This window comes from Sceloporus occidentalis, unplaced genomic scaffold, assembly GCF_023333645.1.
Source record: "Sceloporus occidentalis isolate IW3139 unplaced genomic scaffold, rSceOcc1.0.p SCAF_1, whole genome shotgun sequence".
Lineage (NCBI taxonomy): Eukaryota > Metazoa > Chordata > Lepidosauria > Squamata > Phrynosomatidae > Sceloporus > Sceloporus occidentalis.
This window is the reverse complement of record NW_028316981.1, coordinates 20,268,095-20,284,779: the sequence shown is the minus strand read 5'-3', so window position 1 is coordinate 20,284,779 and position 16,685 is coordinate 20,268,095. Positions and strand designations below refer to the sequence as shown.

General features: G+C 43.4%; 1 protein-coding gene across 3 annotated transcripts; it reads left to right on the top strand.

Moving 5' to 3' along the window:
• The first annotated feature begins 3,715 nt into the window (after positions 1-3,715).
• On the top strand, positions 3,716-9,501 carry LOC149321066 (uncharacterized). 3 transcript variants are annotated; one of them, XM_089490649.1, is made up of 3 exons: positions 3,716-3,776; positions 7,818-8,123; positions 9,145-9,501. In XM_089490649.1, exons 2-3 carry the CDS (start codon positions 7,826-7,828, stop codon positions 9,327-9,329), a joined length of 483 nt encoding a protein of 160 aa, XP_089346775.1. In that variant the 5' UTR covers positions 3,716-3,776; positions 7,818-7,825; the 3' UTR covers positions 9,330-9,501. The 3 variants fall into 3 exon arrangements, with proteins under 3 accessions (XP_089346775.1, XP_089346706.1, XP_089346841.1); XM_089490580.1 differs by having other exon boundaries at positions 3,767-3,924; XM_089490715.1 differs by lacking the exon at positions 3,716-3,776 and adding an exon at positions 4,835-4,922.
• The last annotated feature ends 7,184 nt before the right edge of the window (positions 9,502-16,685 follow it).

Below are 16,685 nucleotides of genomic sequence, written 5' to 3'. Positions count from 1 at the left end.
CAGGACAAGCACTCTCCGCTGCATTCACATGCCCTGTGTCTTGTTGTGCTGCTGTCTCAGCAATCCTCCCTTTGACACTCACATGCTCCCTGCAGGGGAAGACTGATGGAGCCAAGGCTTCCGGCTGGGTCATTCTTGGTTCCAGCCAAACATCTGACTCTGCTTTAAATTTAATCAAGGTTCAGATGAGATGCACTGTTTTTGTTTGATGAGGCCCTCAGCAAGGTGTCAAATTGATCAGATCATGAAGTAGATGTGTTCATATGCTTAGCTCTGCTCTTCATTCCTACATGCTTCTGGGAACTTTCTCCAATATAGGGTCCCTTTGCAGTGATCTATTAAAGCATAGAATGTCTCTGACATAAGGCAGTGGCAGTTGTAGTCACTAGCAAACCTATCGATGGGTTTTCTTCGCAAGATTTGTTCAGAGGAAGTATGTCATTGCTTTCTCCTGAGGCTGAGAGAATGTAACTTGCCCAAAGTCATCCAGTGGGTTTCATGGCTGAGCTGGGGATCGAACCCTGGTCCCCAGAGTTATAGTCTAAACCACTAAACTATGCTGGCTCTCCACTGTTTATTCCCATTGCTTTAAGATGATAATTGGTTTATTTTGGCTTTCATATTATAACATGTATATGTGCTTATGATGTTGTTGTTGTTGTTGTTGTTAATCATTACCTCCTCCAGGCAAACAGCAACAACAGAAACAGTGATGGAAAGAGAGTATTCTGGAGTACATGTAGCATCTTTTCCCATAACCACAGGCTTATGATTTGAGGACAAGTATTTCTCGAGAGCCAGTGTGATATAGCAGTTTGAGTGTTGGACTAGCGCACTGGGAGACCAGGACTTGAATCCATGCTTGGCTATATAAACCCACCTTGAACAAGTCACACTGTCTCGACCTCAGAGGAAAGTAATGGCAAACCCCCTCTGAACAAATTATTTCAGAAAAACCCTGTGACCGTTGTGACTATAAGTCAGAGATGACTTACACCTCCCCCCCCCCCCCTGTTTTTATTTGTAACTGTTCTTAATTTTGTTCTGAGCCACCCTGAGCCCAGTTTTGGGGAAACATGGGTTATGAATAAATAAAAAATATAAAATTAAAATAAACACAACATCTGCCTTCTTCTGCTTAGGATTGTTCTGTTCTGCTCTAAAATGCCATTTTATTAAAACATGGTGTTCATGTCAGCCACACAATCAGACTCACAGCAATGAAATTATGGTGTGTTCCCTGAAATGCAAATATCAGACTAAATGAGATTTTTGTCAGGACCATAACAAACTGTTGTTGAACTTCTTATCCAGACAAAGTATTGTGAGGCTACTAAGTGGCTGTTGTTCACATAAGACAGACAAAAAAAGAAAAACAAGCAAACAAATAAACAAACATGGACAGCTTGGCTCTGTCTTTTCCCACTGAATAACCACAAGCCTGTATTCTGATGACAAGTATTTGGGGTCAAAAAAAGATTGACAGAGACATTTTTCTCTTTTTTCTGCACCTAAGCACATCTCTCTTCCTGATTTCTGTTTCATATTAGGAAGTTATCCCATGAACAAATAAACCAGCTTATCTCTTGAATTTATGATCCAGGATGCCCTCGGATATTATTATACCTAAATCACCACCTATCTAGCCAGGATGCTGCCGCCCGGATGCATCCCAGGTCAAAGCCTCGCTCAAAAAGCAGTTTTTTGAAGTTGAGCAGCTTCCAACTTAAAAAATTGGCTGGCTGAGCGAGGCTTCGACCCGGGATGCATCTGAGCAGTGGCATCCTGGCTAGATAGGCAGCGATTTAGATATGATAATATCCGGGGGCATCCTGGATCCTGAATTCAAGCCAAAAGAGGTAAGCTGGCTAATTTGTTCATGGGATAAGCTCCACAGACAAAACCTTCAAAACAAAATTCTTCCAGTTAAAGGTGAGATACATGTGTCAAATGACTGAGTGAGACAGAAAATGACAGACCTTGTGGAAGGATTAGTGGAAAAGTGATTATCGGGGAAGTATAAAGCTTAACCATTGTGGTATAGTTGTTTCAGTGTTGGATTAAGAGTCTGGGAGACCAAGATTCAAATCCTTGCTCACCCATGGAACCCCACTGGGTGACCTTGTTCAAGTTGCACTCTCTCAGCCACAGAGGAAAGCAAGGGGTATCTAGGGGTAGCCGTTGGCCATATAGTAAATCTAATAATTTGATGATATGATGATATGGTCATCTTAGGGTTGGCATAAGTTAGAAATTACCTGAAAGCCAAAAACAAAAATCAAAGCTTTATCTTCCCCTGGGCTCCATTCCATTTTCCTGGTTAGGCTGACCAGATGCACAATAATGAGTCCCACATACAAAAAAATCACAGCAAAGCTCTTCATGTGCTACTGGTATTGATGATATTACTCACAAATAGGAAGAGTGGGATATAAACAGGAACATTATCTATCTATCTATCTATCTATCTATCTATCTATCTATCTATCATCTATCTGTCTATAGAGTTTATCAGACAAGGGAAATTGGAAGTATAATCCAATGGCAATCTGAACGCAATCATGGGGTTTAACGTTATTGCGTTATAGACCCCCACATGCAAATTCGGGCAACGGGATGGCAGTCCGAGTGCAATCATGGGGTTTCACGTTCAGGCAATGGCATGCTATTTTTGGGCAATGGGGAGCCAGTTCAAATGCAATGAGCATTCACGTAATTTCGCTAAACTAGCAACTTTATGTGAATGCGTTCTGGCCCCACTTTCTTTTCATTTGAAATTAAGAGAAATTCCTCACGTGTGATAAACTCCTATGTATAATAAAAGTGACTATCCATATGCTGCCTTTAATAGCAGACATGGCCTGGATCACTCTTATCTTCTGGAAGGGGGAAACTGCAGCCTGTAAGTCCTAGTCTCGGACATAGGCAGCATAAAAATGAAATGAAATAAATAGGTATTGTGTAAACCAGGTCCAATGGTTATTTATTTATGGCTGGCAAAGTTCTCAGTCTTCTTCATGGCTTGTAGCTATGTTGCTGTTGAAATAGCTTCGTGTGTATTTGTCAGGCAAAAGTAACTTTCACCTCTGTCCTGGCTTTAGTTGAACCTGACTGCTGTCATGTTGCAGAAATAAAGCAGTTTGGCACCATTTTAAAATACCATGGCTTCATGCTATGGAATTCTGGGATCCATAGTTTTGTGAGACATTAAGCTTCCCTGTCAAGAGAGGTCTGGTGCCACAACAAATGACAATTCCCAGAATTCCATAGCACTGAGCCATGGTAATTAATGCAGTGTCAAACCAGAATAGATTGGCAATGCAGATGCAGTCTTAGTCAGGCTCAAAATGGAGGACATTTTGGAATTCCCCCTGGACAGAAAATAAAAGCTAGAGACACTCATGTGGATATAAAGTCATGCTTCTTAGTCAGGCTCAAAATGGAGGACATTTGGTAATTCCTCCTGGACAGAAAGTAAAAGCAAAAAAACACTAATATAGAATATAAATGCATGCTTTTTAGTCAGGGTCAAGACGGAGGACATTTTGGAAATCCTCCTAGAATTAAGGTTGAAATGTAGGGGCATGTCCTGGAAAAGGAAGATGCCTGGTCATGCTGTGTATAAAGTAAATGAATAAATGGCATCATACACAGAAACACAGACAAGAAGTCTCCTGTGGTGATGGCAGTTGCTCTGTCCTCCATCCCTGCCAGGCTTCCATTGTGACATCAGTCTGGGAGCCTCAACTCCCCATCGCTGGGAAACTGCCAGGATGGTGGGTGAAATGTGGTCCTGTGTTTCACCACTGCAAGAAGGGAGGAGACTATGGGGGAGCTCCTCTGCCATCATCCTAATTTGGGGGGGTCTTTTGGGGGGATGGATCACAGAGGTCGGAGCTGGGCCCCTGAGTGAAGAGGGAGCAGGTAAGAGGGCAACCCATCAGGGCCTGGCCTGGAGAGTGGGCTGTAAGGCTGTGCTTAATCTGGAAACCATGCCCTACGAGTAGCGATTTAGGGAGCTGAGTATGTTCAGCCTGGAGACAAGATAGTTAAGAGGGGATATGATAGCCCTGAAGGGTTGTCATATTCAGCATGGAGCAAACTTGTTTTCTGCAGCTCCAGAGAATAGGAACTGGAACAATTGATGCAAGGCTACAGGAAAAGAGATTCCACCTCAACATTAGGAGGAACTTCCTGACAGTAAGGGCTGTTTGACAGTGGAACATACTTTTTTAGAGAGTGGTGGAGTCTCCTTCTTTGGAGGTCTTTAAACAGAGACTGGATGGTCATCTGTCTGCTTTGATTGTGTGTACTTGCATGGCTGGGGGTTTTACTGGATAGTCATTGTCTTCTCTTCCAACTCTATGGTTCTAATATTATCCATGGTACCCAGGGTTGCCAGAGAGGCCTCGATACCCTCAAGGCACCAGATCTCATCTGACCTTGGAAGCCAAGCAGGGTCATCCCTGATTAATATAGGTCAGCCCTCCATAGCCATAGATACTTCATCCATGGGTTCAAGCATCCATGGCTTGAAAATATTCAAAAATATACAAATCCAAAGAGCAAACCTGGATTTGGCCATTTTACTTAAGGAACACCTTTTTACTATGCCATTGTATATAATGGGACTTGAGCATCAATAGATTTTGGTATTCACTGGTGGGTCCTGGAACCAAACTCCAGCAGATACCAATGGCCCACTGTACTTGGATGGGAAATCCCACTGCTTGTAGACAATATTTCAGAATAAGGAACTGGCAAAACCACCTTTCAGGATTCCTTGTCTAAGAAAATTCTGTTACATTCATATGGTTACCATAAGTTGTAAGGAGAGTGCCAGGTCTCAGGTCTTGGGCCCTCTTCTCCCATCCTAAGGGCAAGGAGGAGTCTCTGGACAAGAGCTCAGTGGTGAAAAAGAGGTGTGTGTGCATGTGTATCTTTTCCTCATTTGTTAGACTTGGTATTTTGGAATTATTGATTTTTATTGGAATGTTGCACTCTGTGCAATTTTGGTTGATGCTTATGTGTTTTTAACTGGTGTTATATGTCCATCTGTTCTTGTATTTTAATCTGTTGTTCCTCACCTCAATCTGTAGGGAGAGATACATATGAAATATTATACAGTAGTATCACAAGGGGTTGTCCATCACACTGAAGATTGTTTTGAAGATTACAGGCCCTGAAATCTTAGGGCCTGTGACAGTCCTCCTTCCAGGAAGCCTTATTTTTCACTGGGCCTGCCTCATACTTTGTTGTTCCAAAATATTCATATTTAATATTTTAATAATTTAATGAGATATATTTCTGGAGATAATCAAACCCAAGTAAATAGAATTTGAGCAGAACATCAATTTTTTAAAAAGGATTGGGCTCTATCTTGTCTCCAATTCACAATATTTCCGATTCAGAACAAATGAATATCTGAATATTTCCCCAAAGATATTAAATAGCATCATCAAATGTTGTTCCAAAATAAACACAAAGCCCTCCCATCTGCTGGAGCAAACATGACTTCTGTTAAGAATCCAAGAGTCTGGTAACATTAAATCTAGGCACCATCTCATTCACCATCATGTTTATCCCAATCTATTCACAAGCAGCTGTCCTCCAGTTTTCTAAGGTATACTGCCTCCAAACGTCGAGAACATTTCCATGTTTCAAAACCCAAATCCACTTGTAAGACAATGACTGTAGTAAGGATTGCCAATTCAGGATTGCCCCAAGTCCTGATGTTTCCAAGCTAAAACTGGCTTATTTCTCTTCCTGTGCCATCTCTGGTGGAGCAAATGGGGTAGTGATAATGACATTAATGCAGATGAAAAAACTGTGCAAAGCACACTGTTACAGTGCAAATATGGCAAGGCTGTGATACACAGCATCAACAATCAGCTATCGTAGTGAGTACAGAAGAAGCCGTTTTTGAACTGCATAATCTCGCATAACAGCAAGGTGTGGTAAAGATCTAACAAAATATAAAGACTGCCTGAAGAGTCTTTATAAATTGCATTAATAAATCCATGAAGATTTGCAAATTGTAGCAAGCCAGTGCTTTGCTAGCTGAACTAGAGATTTGCTCACAGGCACAGTGCTTTCCTCTTGCCTGGAGCATATCCCATCAGAACTGGAGAATCTACACCCTCATTTCTTGTCATGGAGCTTATCCCATGACAACTGGAGACTCAGGGCAAGGCCATGAGATGTGACAGCCCCTAGCTTAGCTCAGGCCTATAAAAGTTTTCACAGGGCCAAGCAAAATACTATGTTGTCTGGAGAACAGCAGCTCCTGTACCATCTTGAGCTCCAATCTTTCACTATCATCATGACTGAGTAATGGGTGACAGACAGAGACAGCATAAGACATTTTGCTGCCTGCAACAGAACAGCAAATGCTGCCTCCTCTCCCCCTAATAAACCCAAGGCGGATACTATCCAACATCATGACTTTTGCAGTGGGCTCTTGGTATCCCCTAGAATTTAGTTCCAGGACCCCCTATGGATACCAAAATCCGTGGGTGCTCAAGTCCCATTAAACACTATGGCCTAGTAAAATGGTATCCCTTATATAAAATGGGAAATCAGGATTTGGTTTTTAGAATTTATATATCGTTTACATATTTTTAAGCCATGGATGCTTGAATCCATAAATAAAAAGTCCGTGGATATGAAGAGTGACTGTACATGAGGCAGGGTGAACCATAAACTGCCCCCGCCCCTATTCTTGGCAACAATTTGATGCCCTTGCAAGATAATCAAAAGTCTTCTACCAGAGCTGACTACCCCCTTCCTGATTGTATGACCAGTCCTGAACAGATAAAAAGTTTCACTTCTTCTGTCACTTCTAACATTGTACTGAGGCCAGCCTGAAATTGCTGCTTTCTATGAATCTGGAGTTATGCCCAGAAAACAGATTTGACAAATATTACCTAAGGACAGATACACCCATTCACTTCCAGTATGGAAATAATCCAGACTGGAAATAATCTGGTAGACCTGATTATTTTCTCATCAGGCAACCATGGTGAGAGTGATGGCAGAGAATCCAGGACATGTTTTAGCTTCATAGCATAAGGCTGTGTGGAAGGAGGCACTCTTATTAGCTACTCCAGAGTTCTCAAGAAGGACCCCATCCCTTGATCACCACAAGGATAAGGCTGAGCACTGTGTAGAACTGTTGTAAGACTGTTGCTTACAATCTGCTCATATCTCCCCAAATAAATTCAGGCTCTGAGACCATCAGGAGAGGCCCTTCTTTGAGTCCACAAGCACAGTTGGTGGGGATGCAAGAGAGGGCCTTCTTGGTGGCTGCTCCTTGTCTCTGGATCTCCCAAGGGAGGCCAGAATGACATCTTCTCTGCTGTCCTTATGTCAATAGACAAAATCCTTTTTATTCCAAAAGGCTTTAAAAGCATTTTTTTAAAAGGGCTAAGAGTGCTGCATTGTTTTAAATTGAACTGGTTTTAATACTTTTCATCTTGTTAACTGCAATTTTATAATTTTAAATGTAGGTTTAAATTGTTTTAATACTGTTATTAATTTAATTGCATTTTAATGTGCACTGTGTGTATGAGTCACAAGTTTGGGAGAAACAAATACACTAGATGTAATCCAGTAATAACAACAACAATAATATCATCATCTGGTGTTGGTCAGAGCAAAGGCAGTGAAGCATCAAATTCAGTGTAATTATGTTTTAAATGAATGTATCAATAGCAATTTATGGTCTGTTCAGTTAAAAGAGATTCCCAACAATTTTGGATGGAGAAGACCAAGCATGTCGATTGGTAACAGTCATCCACCCAATTTCTTTTCATCAGGACCTGGCATGTGCCCTACCATCCACCGCTATATCCCCCGTGACGCCAAAGCCTTCATCCCTGTACCTCGTTCGAAGGGTTTCTCCATCCTGTGCCGAGTGAATACCTCCTCATCCCGCTGTGAATGGGTACTGATCGCCAACAAAGGACGCTCTTACTATTTCAACATGGACCTGAAAGACCATCTCATCCTACACAGCATGGGTCTCATTGTCATACACATGAGCAAGGAGCTGGAAGGGGAGTACAAGGTCCTCTCAGGCCTCAACAGAACCTGTGATGGTCGGGTCTTGATGACAGCTGTGGGTGAGTTTTTAGTGGATATAAGGGGTGTTATTATTTCTTTGACTCCTGAAAAAAGTGATAGCAGGTTCATGGATTAGGACAGGGGTGGGAGGAATTTTCTCCAGGTGATTAGCAGTCAGTAAGGATTCAATTCCAATTGTTTAACAATAGTAATAGCAAAATTATCTCCTGCACCTAAATTTGTCGGAAAATAAGGTTGGCACAACCAGTAAACAGCTGTGAGCTCACTTAAATTCTAATAGTAAAAACAACATTGAAGTGCTGTAGCTACATCCCATGAAATCCTGGGATTTGTAGTTTTACAGGGTCTTTAGTCTTCTCTGCCAAAGAATGCTGGTGCCTCACAAAACTATAGCTCTCGGGATTTTCTAGGATGGAGCCATGGCAATTCAAGTGGTATCAAACTGCATTATTTCTACAGTGTAGATACACTCTTACTCTCAGTGAGTGAAACAGTATGCAAAGATACCTTGTAGCACCTTTAAGACAAACTATGGCGCAGTACAGGCCACCCAAAAAGGTGCCTGTTTTTCCGCTGGAGGGAAGCTGCAGCTGCCAAACCGGCAGAAAAAGGACCCACAAAAAGTTGGTTCTTCTCAAGCTGCGGCAGTGTAACAAGTGCGCCACTGGCACACTCATCACGTAAGTACTGTGCGGCGCATATGTAACAATGGTGGTGCCATGTATACAGAGCGCTGCCATTGTTACGTCCTCATCAGGTGCTACGGTTGTGGGGTGTGTGGGCGCTCCGCACCCAGGCAACCCTAGCATGTGATGAGGGTGTCGCAAAGGGCCCGTATGTACTGCGCCTATATCAAAGAAGTTGTAGCATAAGCTTTCATAGACTTGGTCTACTTCTTCAGATGCATGAGTGAAACAGTTCCAGGTGAGGAGCAGTGGCAATTAGGCTCAGTGAGACTAATGCAGTGGCTTCCAACCTTTCACCATAATCACACCCAGCTAGTTTATGACATTGTGGTTTACACATTATAAACCTTTCCTTGTGTTTTTTCAATGTCAGGTCCATTATTTCTTTATCGGATTTTCCTACTAATCCCCGGCATCATGTTTCTGTGTGGACTGGGTCTGCTCTGGGACTGGCTGATAAAAGCACGCCATCGGCTTGCTGCCTCTGAAGAGGAACAAATCTCTCATGACAGGATTCAGCATGTCATCCCTCCGCCAGATCTGAGTAGCAGCAGATAACAGAAATTCAGTCATTTTTCTAATTCAATAAGAAAACAACTCATATGTGACCCTCTGTTTGATCTGTATATGTGGCTTGTAAATATCTCTTACTTTTGCAAATGTCCTGCTTGAATCCTGATTTTGTTTCTTTTGTTTCTTAACTCTCTCATGGGTATTTTTAATAAACATGTATGGCCTGAACAGACTTGCCATTTATCTTGGACAATGGGCTGCTTGTGTTTGCATTTGCACAGGAATTGAAAGCAAAACTAGTCTTGATGTCAATAGCATTAATGCAATCCATATTTTTTTAAAATGTAAATAACAGAGGCAGGGGTCCAAGGGGAAGGGGAGCGAAAGAGGTGGAGTGGGAAAGTTTAATCTTTCTTCCTCTATATGGTTCTTCCTTCAAGCTATTTTGGAAAAAGAGGTTTCCTTCTTACGTAAATAGCAATTTCAGTTTGGTACTTTTGATAACATTGGTAGGAAATGGATCAAACCTCTCCTGTCGACTGGCTGCTGTCCTACTACTACTAGGACTCCCTTGCACTTACATTCTTTATAAAACTGCCTCTATATCATTTTTGTTTTGGCCATGTGTAGCCATCAGAAACCATAACGCAGGGTGCATCTTCATTGTAGAAATAATTGAGTGTGATGCCATTTTAAGTACTGTAGCTCCATCCGATGGAATCCTGCAATTTGTAGTTTTAACAACCTTCTCTGCTAAAAACTCGGCTCACAAAACTACAAATCCCAGGATTCTGTCATGGCAGTCTAAGTGGTGTCAAACTGCAATACTTCTATAGTGTTGATGCACCCAAAGACTCTGTGTAGTTTCAGTAGTACAAATATGGGTTTATAATTGTTTTTATGCATTAATTCTGAAAATCAGCATCAAGACATCATGGATATAATATTTAGATTTGCTACAGGTTTATATGAGGAAAAAAGTACATTGATCTGAAAGAAGAAATATTAAATATCAAAGTGGTAATTCTCTGCAGCACCCAACATTTATTGCCACTGAGAGAGGTCGCTTGAACATTACAGACAAGTGGAACAATGTATGAATTGACAATGCATGTTTAAACAGAATTCAAAATGTGTACAACCAGGGAAGGAAAGATACGCAACCTTAGTTTCACAAATACATGACTTAATTCACATTTTGGCACATTTGTGGGAGGGGAGTGTGGTAAGCACACAGTTCTAATAATCAATAAATTTATTGGTACAAGCTTATATATATCCAGAGTGCATGAGTCAGATGAAGACATCTCAGGCAGGTGGGACAGGCAAGAAAGAATGATGGATTGAAAAGTAAATGTTTGTGCATCTGTGTTACTACTTGGAAGAATTCTGTGTACCCAAAATTATTTTGAAATAAGCTATTGATATGAAAATCTTTCTGATCCTCCCATAAAGTTTACAGGTTGAGAGGTTTTCAGATGTCTCATGGAGGTAGCTCAGAATTATAGCTGCTCATGGTTTACAATTGTTCTTTTCTTTCCCCCTCCCCCTCCTTTTCACCACTCTGGTCTCTGATCAAACAGATTTTGTTACTTCCTTCCAAACCCCTCCACCAAAAATACTAGTAGAATATGTGCCATAAAGTACTCAAATACATGAAGATGGCTTGCTCTTGTCTTTTCCTACTGCAGCTTAATGTAGTGAAATTAGCAGGCAAAACTTAGAAGTTCTGATGAAAATTGGCATCTCAACCAGTTCATGTGTGAACTGTGAATCAATTGGGCCCATTCCCACTTATTTGGAATCGAATCTTAAAACTGGTTCAGCCAACACAGTGGTTGCCACTATGTTTGCACTGGTTATTTCCCAGCAGAGAGGGTCCTGTCCTCCTGCAATCTGGGTTTAGCTCCTCCTATTTGCTCCTGTAGGCAGGGACAATAAACAAAAGACCGGCCCCTATATAGGGAGGAGCTAGCCCCCCTGAGCCTCAGTCTTGTTCCTGCCTAAGCTCCTAGCAGGATGTTCTCTTCGAGCCAGCAAAGTTTTTCCTTTCTACGAAAGCGGTTTGAGAGTTTTCTTGGCCTTCCCTTCTTCTCCTCTCTCCTGCCTTTCCCCCCTTCCTTGGTGGTGGCTATGGCAGAGGACCCTGAGAGCATGGGTGAAGGGCCATCCTTAACCCAGGCTTCCCTAGCTCAGGGTCTGCCAGCTCAACAGAGGTAGCTGGCTTCAGAGGGAGACCCATTGGGATGTGTTTGCTGTTGCTCTGCAGCTTCTTTACTACAGCCTTGGAAGCATGAAGAAGACTTAAAATGGCAAGGGCTCCCAGGATTGGAGAAAGGTCTTGGCTTTGCCAATGACTCTCCCTCTCCTCCAAAGCTGCCCCCTTTCATGGTGGGAGCACAGGAGATTTCTGCAAACAGCATTGCAGCACATGGGAGCCGTGGGAAGAGATGATGAGGGGTATCCCCTCCAGGTCTCTGTTTCTCCACATCACCTCTGCCCAGCCTGTTTAAGGCCAGGGATCAGTGAGGAAACTGGCCAGAAGTCATGGAAACTTCCCTGCTCAGCCCATTTGGGGCCAGAGTTCAGAGGACAGGCCAGCCAAAAGCCATGGCAAAGGATTTCTCTGCATCACCTCTGCCCAGCCCAAAATGGCCAAGGTCAGAGAGGCAAGCCAGCCAGAAGTCACAGGAGAACGGTGAGTATCAGGGGCCCTCTCTCTCTAGCCACCAAAGAACCTTTGCCAGATCTAATGCCCTCGCTCAGGGCAGGCATTGCCATGAGGCCTCTGCCATGGCCATTGCAGGCACTATGCCTAGCATAAGGTTTGGGACTCTGCCAGAAGGGCAGATGGGGGCATTAACCCTTGGTCTCCCCCTTCCTTCCCATCTCTGGCCCCAATGGCACCCAGGACCCTAACAGGTGTGGGGGATCCTTTTGCAGACTGGGAAACACATGGTGGTGTTGCCAGGGCTCCTGCACATTCCTTTTGAATTCTTATAATGAGATGGTGTGTAAGGAGGCAGAGGATTCCTCCTCTGTGTTGCACAGACACATGGCTGTAAAGGAAGCTGGACTTGGCCCAGCAGGAGCTGAAGCTTCCAACTCTAAAATGGTCTTTTTTGGCTGCCACAGAGCATCCCACAAAAAAGCACAAAATGGCTTCATGTCCACCCCAGAGAGAGCATGGCCTCTGCCACCCACTTCTAAACAGAGGCTGGAGGGCCATCTATCGGGAATGCTTTGATTGAGAGTTCCTGCATGGCAGAATGGGGTTGGACTGGATGGCCCTTGGGATCTCTTCCAACCCAAGGATTCTTTGAGAGACCACATAGATACAAATCCTCCTGTGTTCCCTCCCCAAAAATTACAACAACAAAAAGGGGTAAACCATTTGTGGATATCATGGGTGGAGAGTTCCCTTCACCCCCAATTGTGTTTGGCTGCCCCAAACTGTGGCACTCTTGAGAGAAAACCTTGAGCGCTTGGCCTCTCCTTTCCATCAGAGATTATCCTTTCTCAGGACACAGACTTACCTCAGGTAAATGTAGAGCCATGTCTCACAGCAGTCCCTCTGCCCTTTCCAGCTACCTATGCAAGTGGGAGGGAGCTGAGGACCAAGCTAGCTTCTATCATGCAGCCAGGTTACTATAAAGCCTGTCTGAAATTAAAAGGGCTAAGCTGTAAACCCCAGCTTGAAGTTGGGGCTGTTTTAAACATAAAACAAAATGCCCTGTGAGTATCAGGGCTACACTACAGGCCATAGGCAGCTATCTACCCATGATTAGCAATGGTCTTCAGTCACTGCTAACTTAAGAGCAGTTTCCTCAGTGCTTGGAATAAGCCACTGCCCAGGCAGCCTCCCTTGATGGGGCAAATAAAGGAGGGGAGAGCCCCCACATCAACAGGGCTGTGGGCTCAGATTTACAAGAGATACTGGTTAACCTTTCTGGTGTTCATTTTATTAATGTTAGCACATGAAGTTTGAGTTGTGCTGTTTCTGCTCACCTCCCTCTCCTTTTTCCAGGCCAGAGTAGATGCCTGGAAACTAATTCTTCAAGGGAGGAGCTAGCCATAAAAGCCACATGATGACTTTTCTTGCCTCCTCATGGGCCTCCATCACTGTCTCCATTAGGTCCAGAGCCTTTTTGCCTTAGGTGGAACAGCCAAAGACATAGGATGAGCACATGGTTCTACCTCCTTTGTACAAACTGTTATCAGCCATAGCACTTCTCATTAAGAGCATAAGCTTTAACAATACAGATTCATTTAAATGCTAATAAACAGGGTGACTCAAGCAAGGAGAAGGTCTCTGGTCACTCAGCAGACCTCTAATGCTTACATGCACTGAGGATCTTTGGTAAAAACATCTCATATGAGGTGATAGATATATTGGATTAAGGTGACCAACCAAACTCCATTTTAGTGGCAAAAGGATTATGTTCCTGTTATAAAACACAGTGAACTTCAGTCAGCTAGCCTCAAAAGATGTGGCTCCCCTTGCCTTCCCTTCTTTCTTGGAGAGATGTCTGTTAAAGGGAAGAAACTAAAAAAAAAAAAAAACAACAACAATAACAACACAGTTTCTTCCATGAGATGGTTCTCACTAATACAGGGGGTTAAGAAAAATTCTTATCAAAAACAAACAGACAGACTCCTCTCCATGGGGGGAGAAACTCCCCTTCCTCCATGAGTGTTTTAAAACAATATAATCAGGTTTCTCTACTAAGGGGTTGCTTCAAATCCCATTCAGACATCCTACAGAGCCCTGAGGGGTCTGCCACAAAAATCACAATTACCTCTTACCTTGTCTAGATTGTTAAATTTTAAGTAAGAATGCCTGCTGATGGGCTTGCCATTCAACTGCTGCCTGGCTTGGAAAGCCTATTGTAACAGGATCTATCATACATATGATGAATTGGGCTCAAGGCCATGGAGGTTCATGCTGCTAATCTCTTTTCTTTAGTGGTCTCAGGGTGCTACAAGATTCCTTTGCATATTGTTGGGCATGCTTTGATTGTGATTTCCTGCATGGCAGGGGGTTGGACTTGATGGCCCTTCTGGTCTCATCCAACTCCACGATTCTATGATTTTATGGTTATAAGGTTAGCTGCTGTGTGGGTGAGTGTCTTATCCCTGATTGGGTTTTCATGGCATGGTCTGGTCCAAACAACACCATTGCTTACTACCTTTTGGGGCTGGAAAAACTTCCTAGTGCCTATGCCTTGTTTTCTGCTAGCAAAAACGCTCAGATTTAATATACCATACAGCTCCATATAGAGACTTACACCAGCCACCTATATGCCCACAGCTTATATATATATATATATTCCAAAAAACAATCAAAACAAAAATACAACACAGCAAACTATGATTTTACTATTTTATATAGGAGACTCCATTTTACTATGCGATTATATTTTATGTGCCTTGAGCTTCCATGGATTTGGTATCCATGCAAAGTCCTAAATCCAACTCCATATCGAGGGCCCACTATACTATTTTAAATTTAGGTTTGTGTTCCTTTGACAGATCCCTTTTGTGGAAAAAATTCTCTCCTCAAAATTAGATACCAGAGGGCTATCCTTGCCAAGCCCCCTGTTCCCATTTCATAACTCCTTAATCAGCAGTTCATTTAGCCGGGAGACCCCTCAGCCTTCATACAGGTTGATGATAGTCTGCTACATGGAGTTGGGGTGATTTTTGAAATCTCTAGACATGTTCATCCTCAAAAGAAATCAGACTTAATTCTGACCACATGCCCTGTTAACACAGAGTGCATCTATGCTTCTGCATGGACTCACCAATGTCTGCGAGATAAAGGTTAATCCAGTGTCTTCTTTGCCTAACCATGGGATTAGTCTTATTTTACACAGGTTCACGGATGTTCCAGTAAACAACTGCACATTGTTTTGAAATTTTAATTGGAGGTCAGACATTAACATTCCTCTTTCAGAGTGGTAAGTCTTAATTACTACAAATGAAATCACCTTAATATCACCTTCATTGCTATAACCAGTTGACAAGGTGATCAGTGATAGGCTGGAAGCTGCCATAGGTCCAGATTAGATCAGGTTCTGTTCTGATTGATCACATAATCCACTGCTTAGGCAAGTTCTCATCAACTGCTTCAGGTTTTCAGTGGCTGACCTGCTATAGTCCATCCAAGATGACGTTAAGAAGGGACTTGACCCAACATGGTTATAAGGCAGGTGTCTGCCATCACGTCGTTTCTGCTCCATACGAGAGCAGCTAGAATGGCAGCCATCCCCACATTAAGAGGCTTTTGAGGGGAGTTTTCCAACAGGGCCTGCCCACCAGACATCGTTTTCCATCTTGGGATGTGAACACGGTCTTAAAGGCTCTTGACGGTTGGGCCGATCAAGTCCCTTTGGGAGGCCTTCCTCAAACACCTCTCCCTCAAGGTCATCTTCCTCACGGCCATTCCCTCCGCCAGATGGGTGTCAGAGCTGGGGCCCTGTCGGTACGTAAAGACTTGTGTATTTTTAGGCCTGTCTCAGTGTGCCTTCGTCCAGACCCTACCTTTGTGCCTAGGGTCAACTCAGCCTTTCAGGTGTCACAGGACATTCTCCTGCCTTCATTCTGCCCCGATCCTAAGAAGGACTTGGAAAAGACCTGGCACACATTGGATGTGTGCAGAGCCCTCAAAATCTACATCAAGAGGACTTCAACCTTAAGGTCATCTGAGATGTTCTTTTCCTTTTGCCTGGGCTCTTTGGGGTGCAAGGTACCAGTCTCAACTCTGAGTAGGTGAATCAGGTCTTGTATTCAAAAGAGCTACTGAACTCTTGATCTCACTCCACCCGAGGGGTTGATGGTGCACTCAACCAGGAGTGCATCTACCTCTGCGGCCTTGACCACTAGCGCCTCCCTGTCAGATATTTGCAGGGTGGCCACATGGAAGTCGCCTTCGACCTTCATAAGACATTACAAACTGGACGTGTCTCAGTCCGCAGAGGCATCATTTGAAAGGAGGTTCCTCCAACAGATTGTGTCGGGGGCCACAGTCTCCTAGCAGCACCTCCCTCCCAGTTCGAGAGGGCTTTTGTAAATCCCAGATTGCAGGAGGACAGGACCCTCTCTGCTGGGAAAAGGAACGTTGGGTACTTACCGTGACACGTTCATTTCCTGCAGAGAAGGGTCCTGGCATCCTGCCCACCCGGGTGCTGCCTGCGGCCTCCGACCCTGCCTGCCTGTTGGTGGACCTGCCTTGTTCTTCTTGTTGCTGGATTGGTTTTTTTGAGTTCTTGTTTGTTCTTGGACTAGTTTTTTCTAAGGTGTTCTAGTTAACCCTTAGCTGATGTTACTAAAGTTCAGTTCCTTGATTACCTTACTAGTCGCTTGGCTTGTTATTGACTGAGGCTCAGGGGGGCTAGCTCC

What these genes read in the sequence shown, in the direction of transcription:
- LOC149321066 (XM_089490580.1), top strand. Translation starts at nt 3,774, where the DNA reads ATGGTGGGTGAAATGTGGTCCTGTGTTTCACCACTGCAAGAAGGGAGG. An exon ending in CCTGAGTGAAGAGGGAGCAG is followed by an intron (nt 3,925 to 7,817) that starts GTAAGAGGGCAA and finishes TCTTTTCATCAG; the next exon opens with GACCTGGCATGTGCCCTACC. An exon ending in GGTCTTGATGACAGCTGTGG is followed by an intron (nt 8,124 to 9,144) that starts GTGAGTTTTTAG and finishes TTTCAATGTCAG; the next exon opens with GTCCATTATTTCTTTATCGG.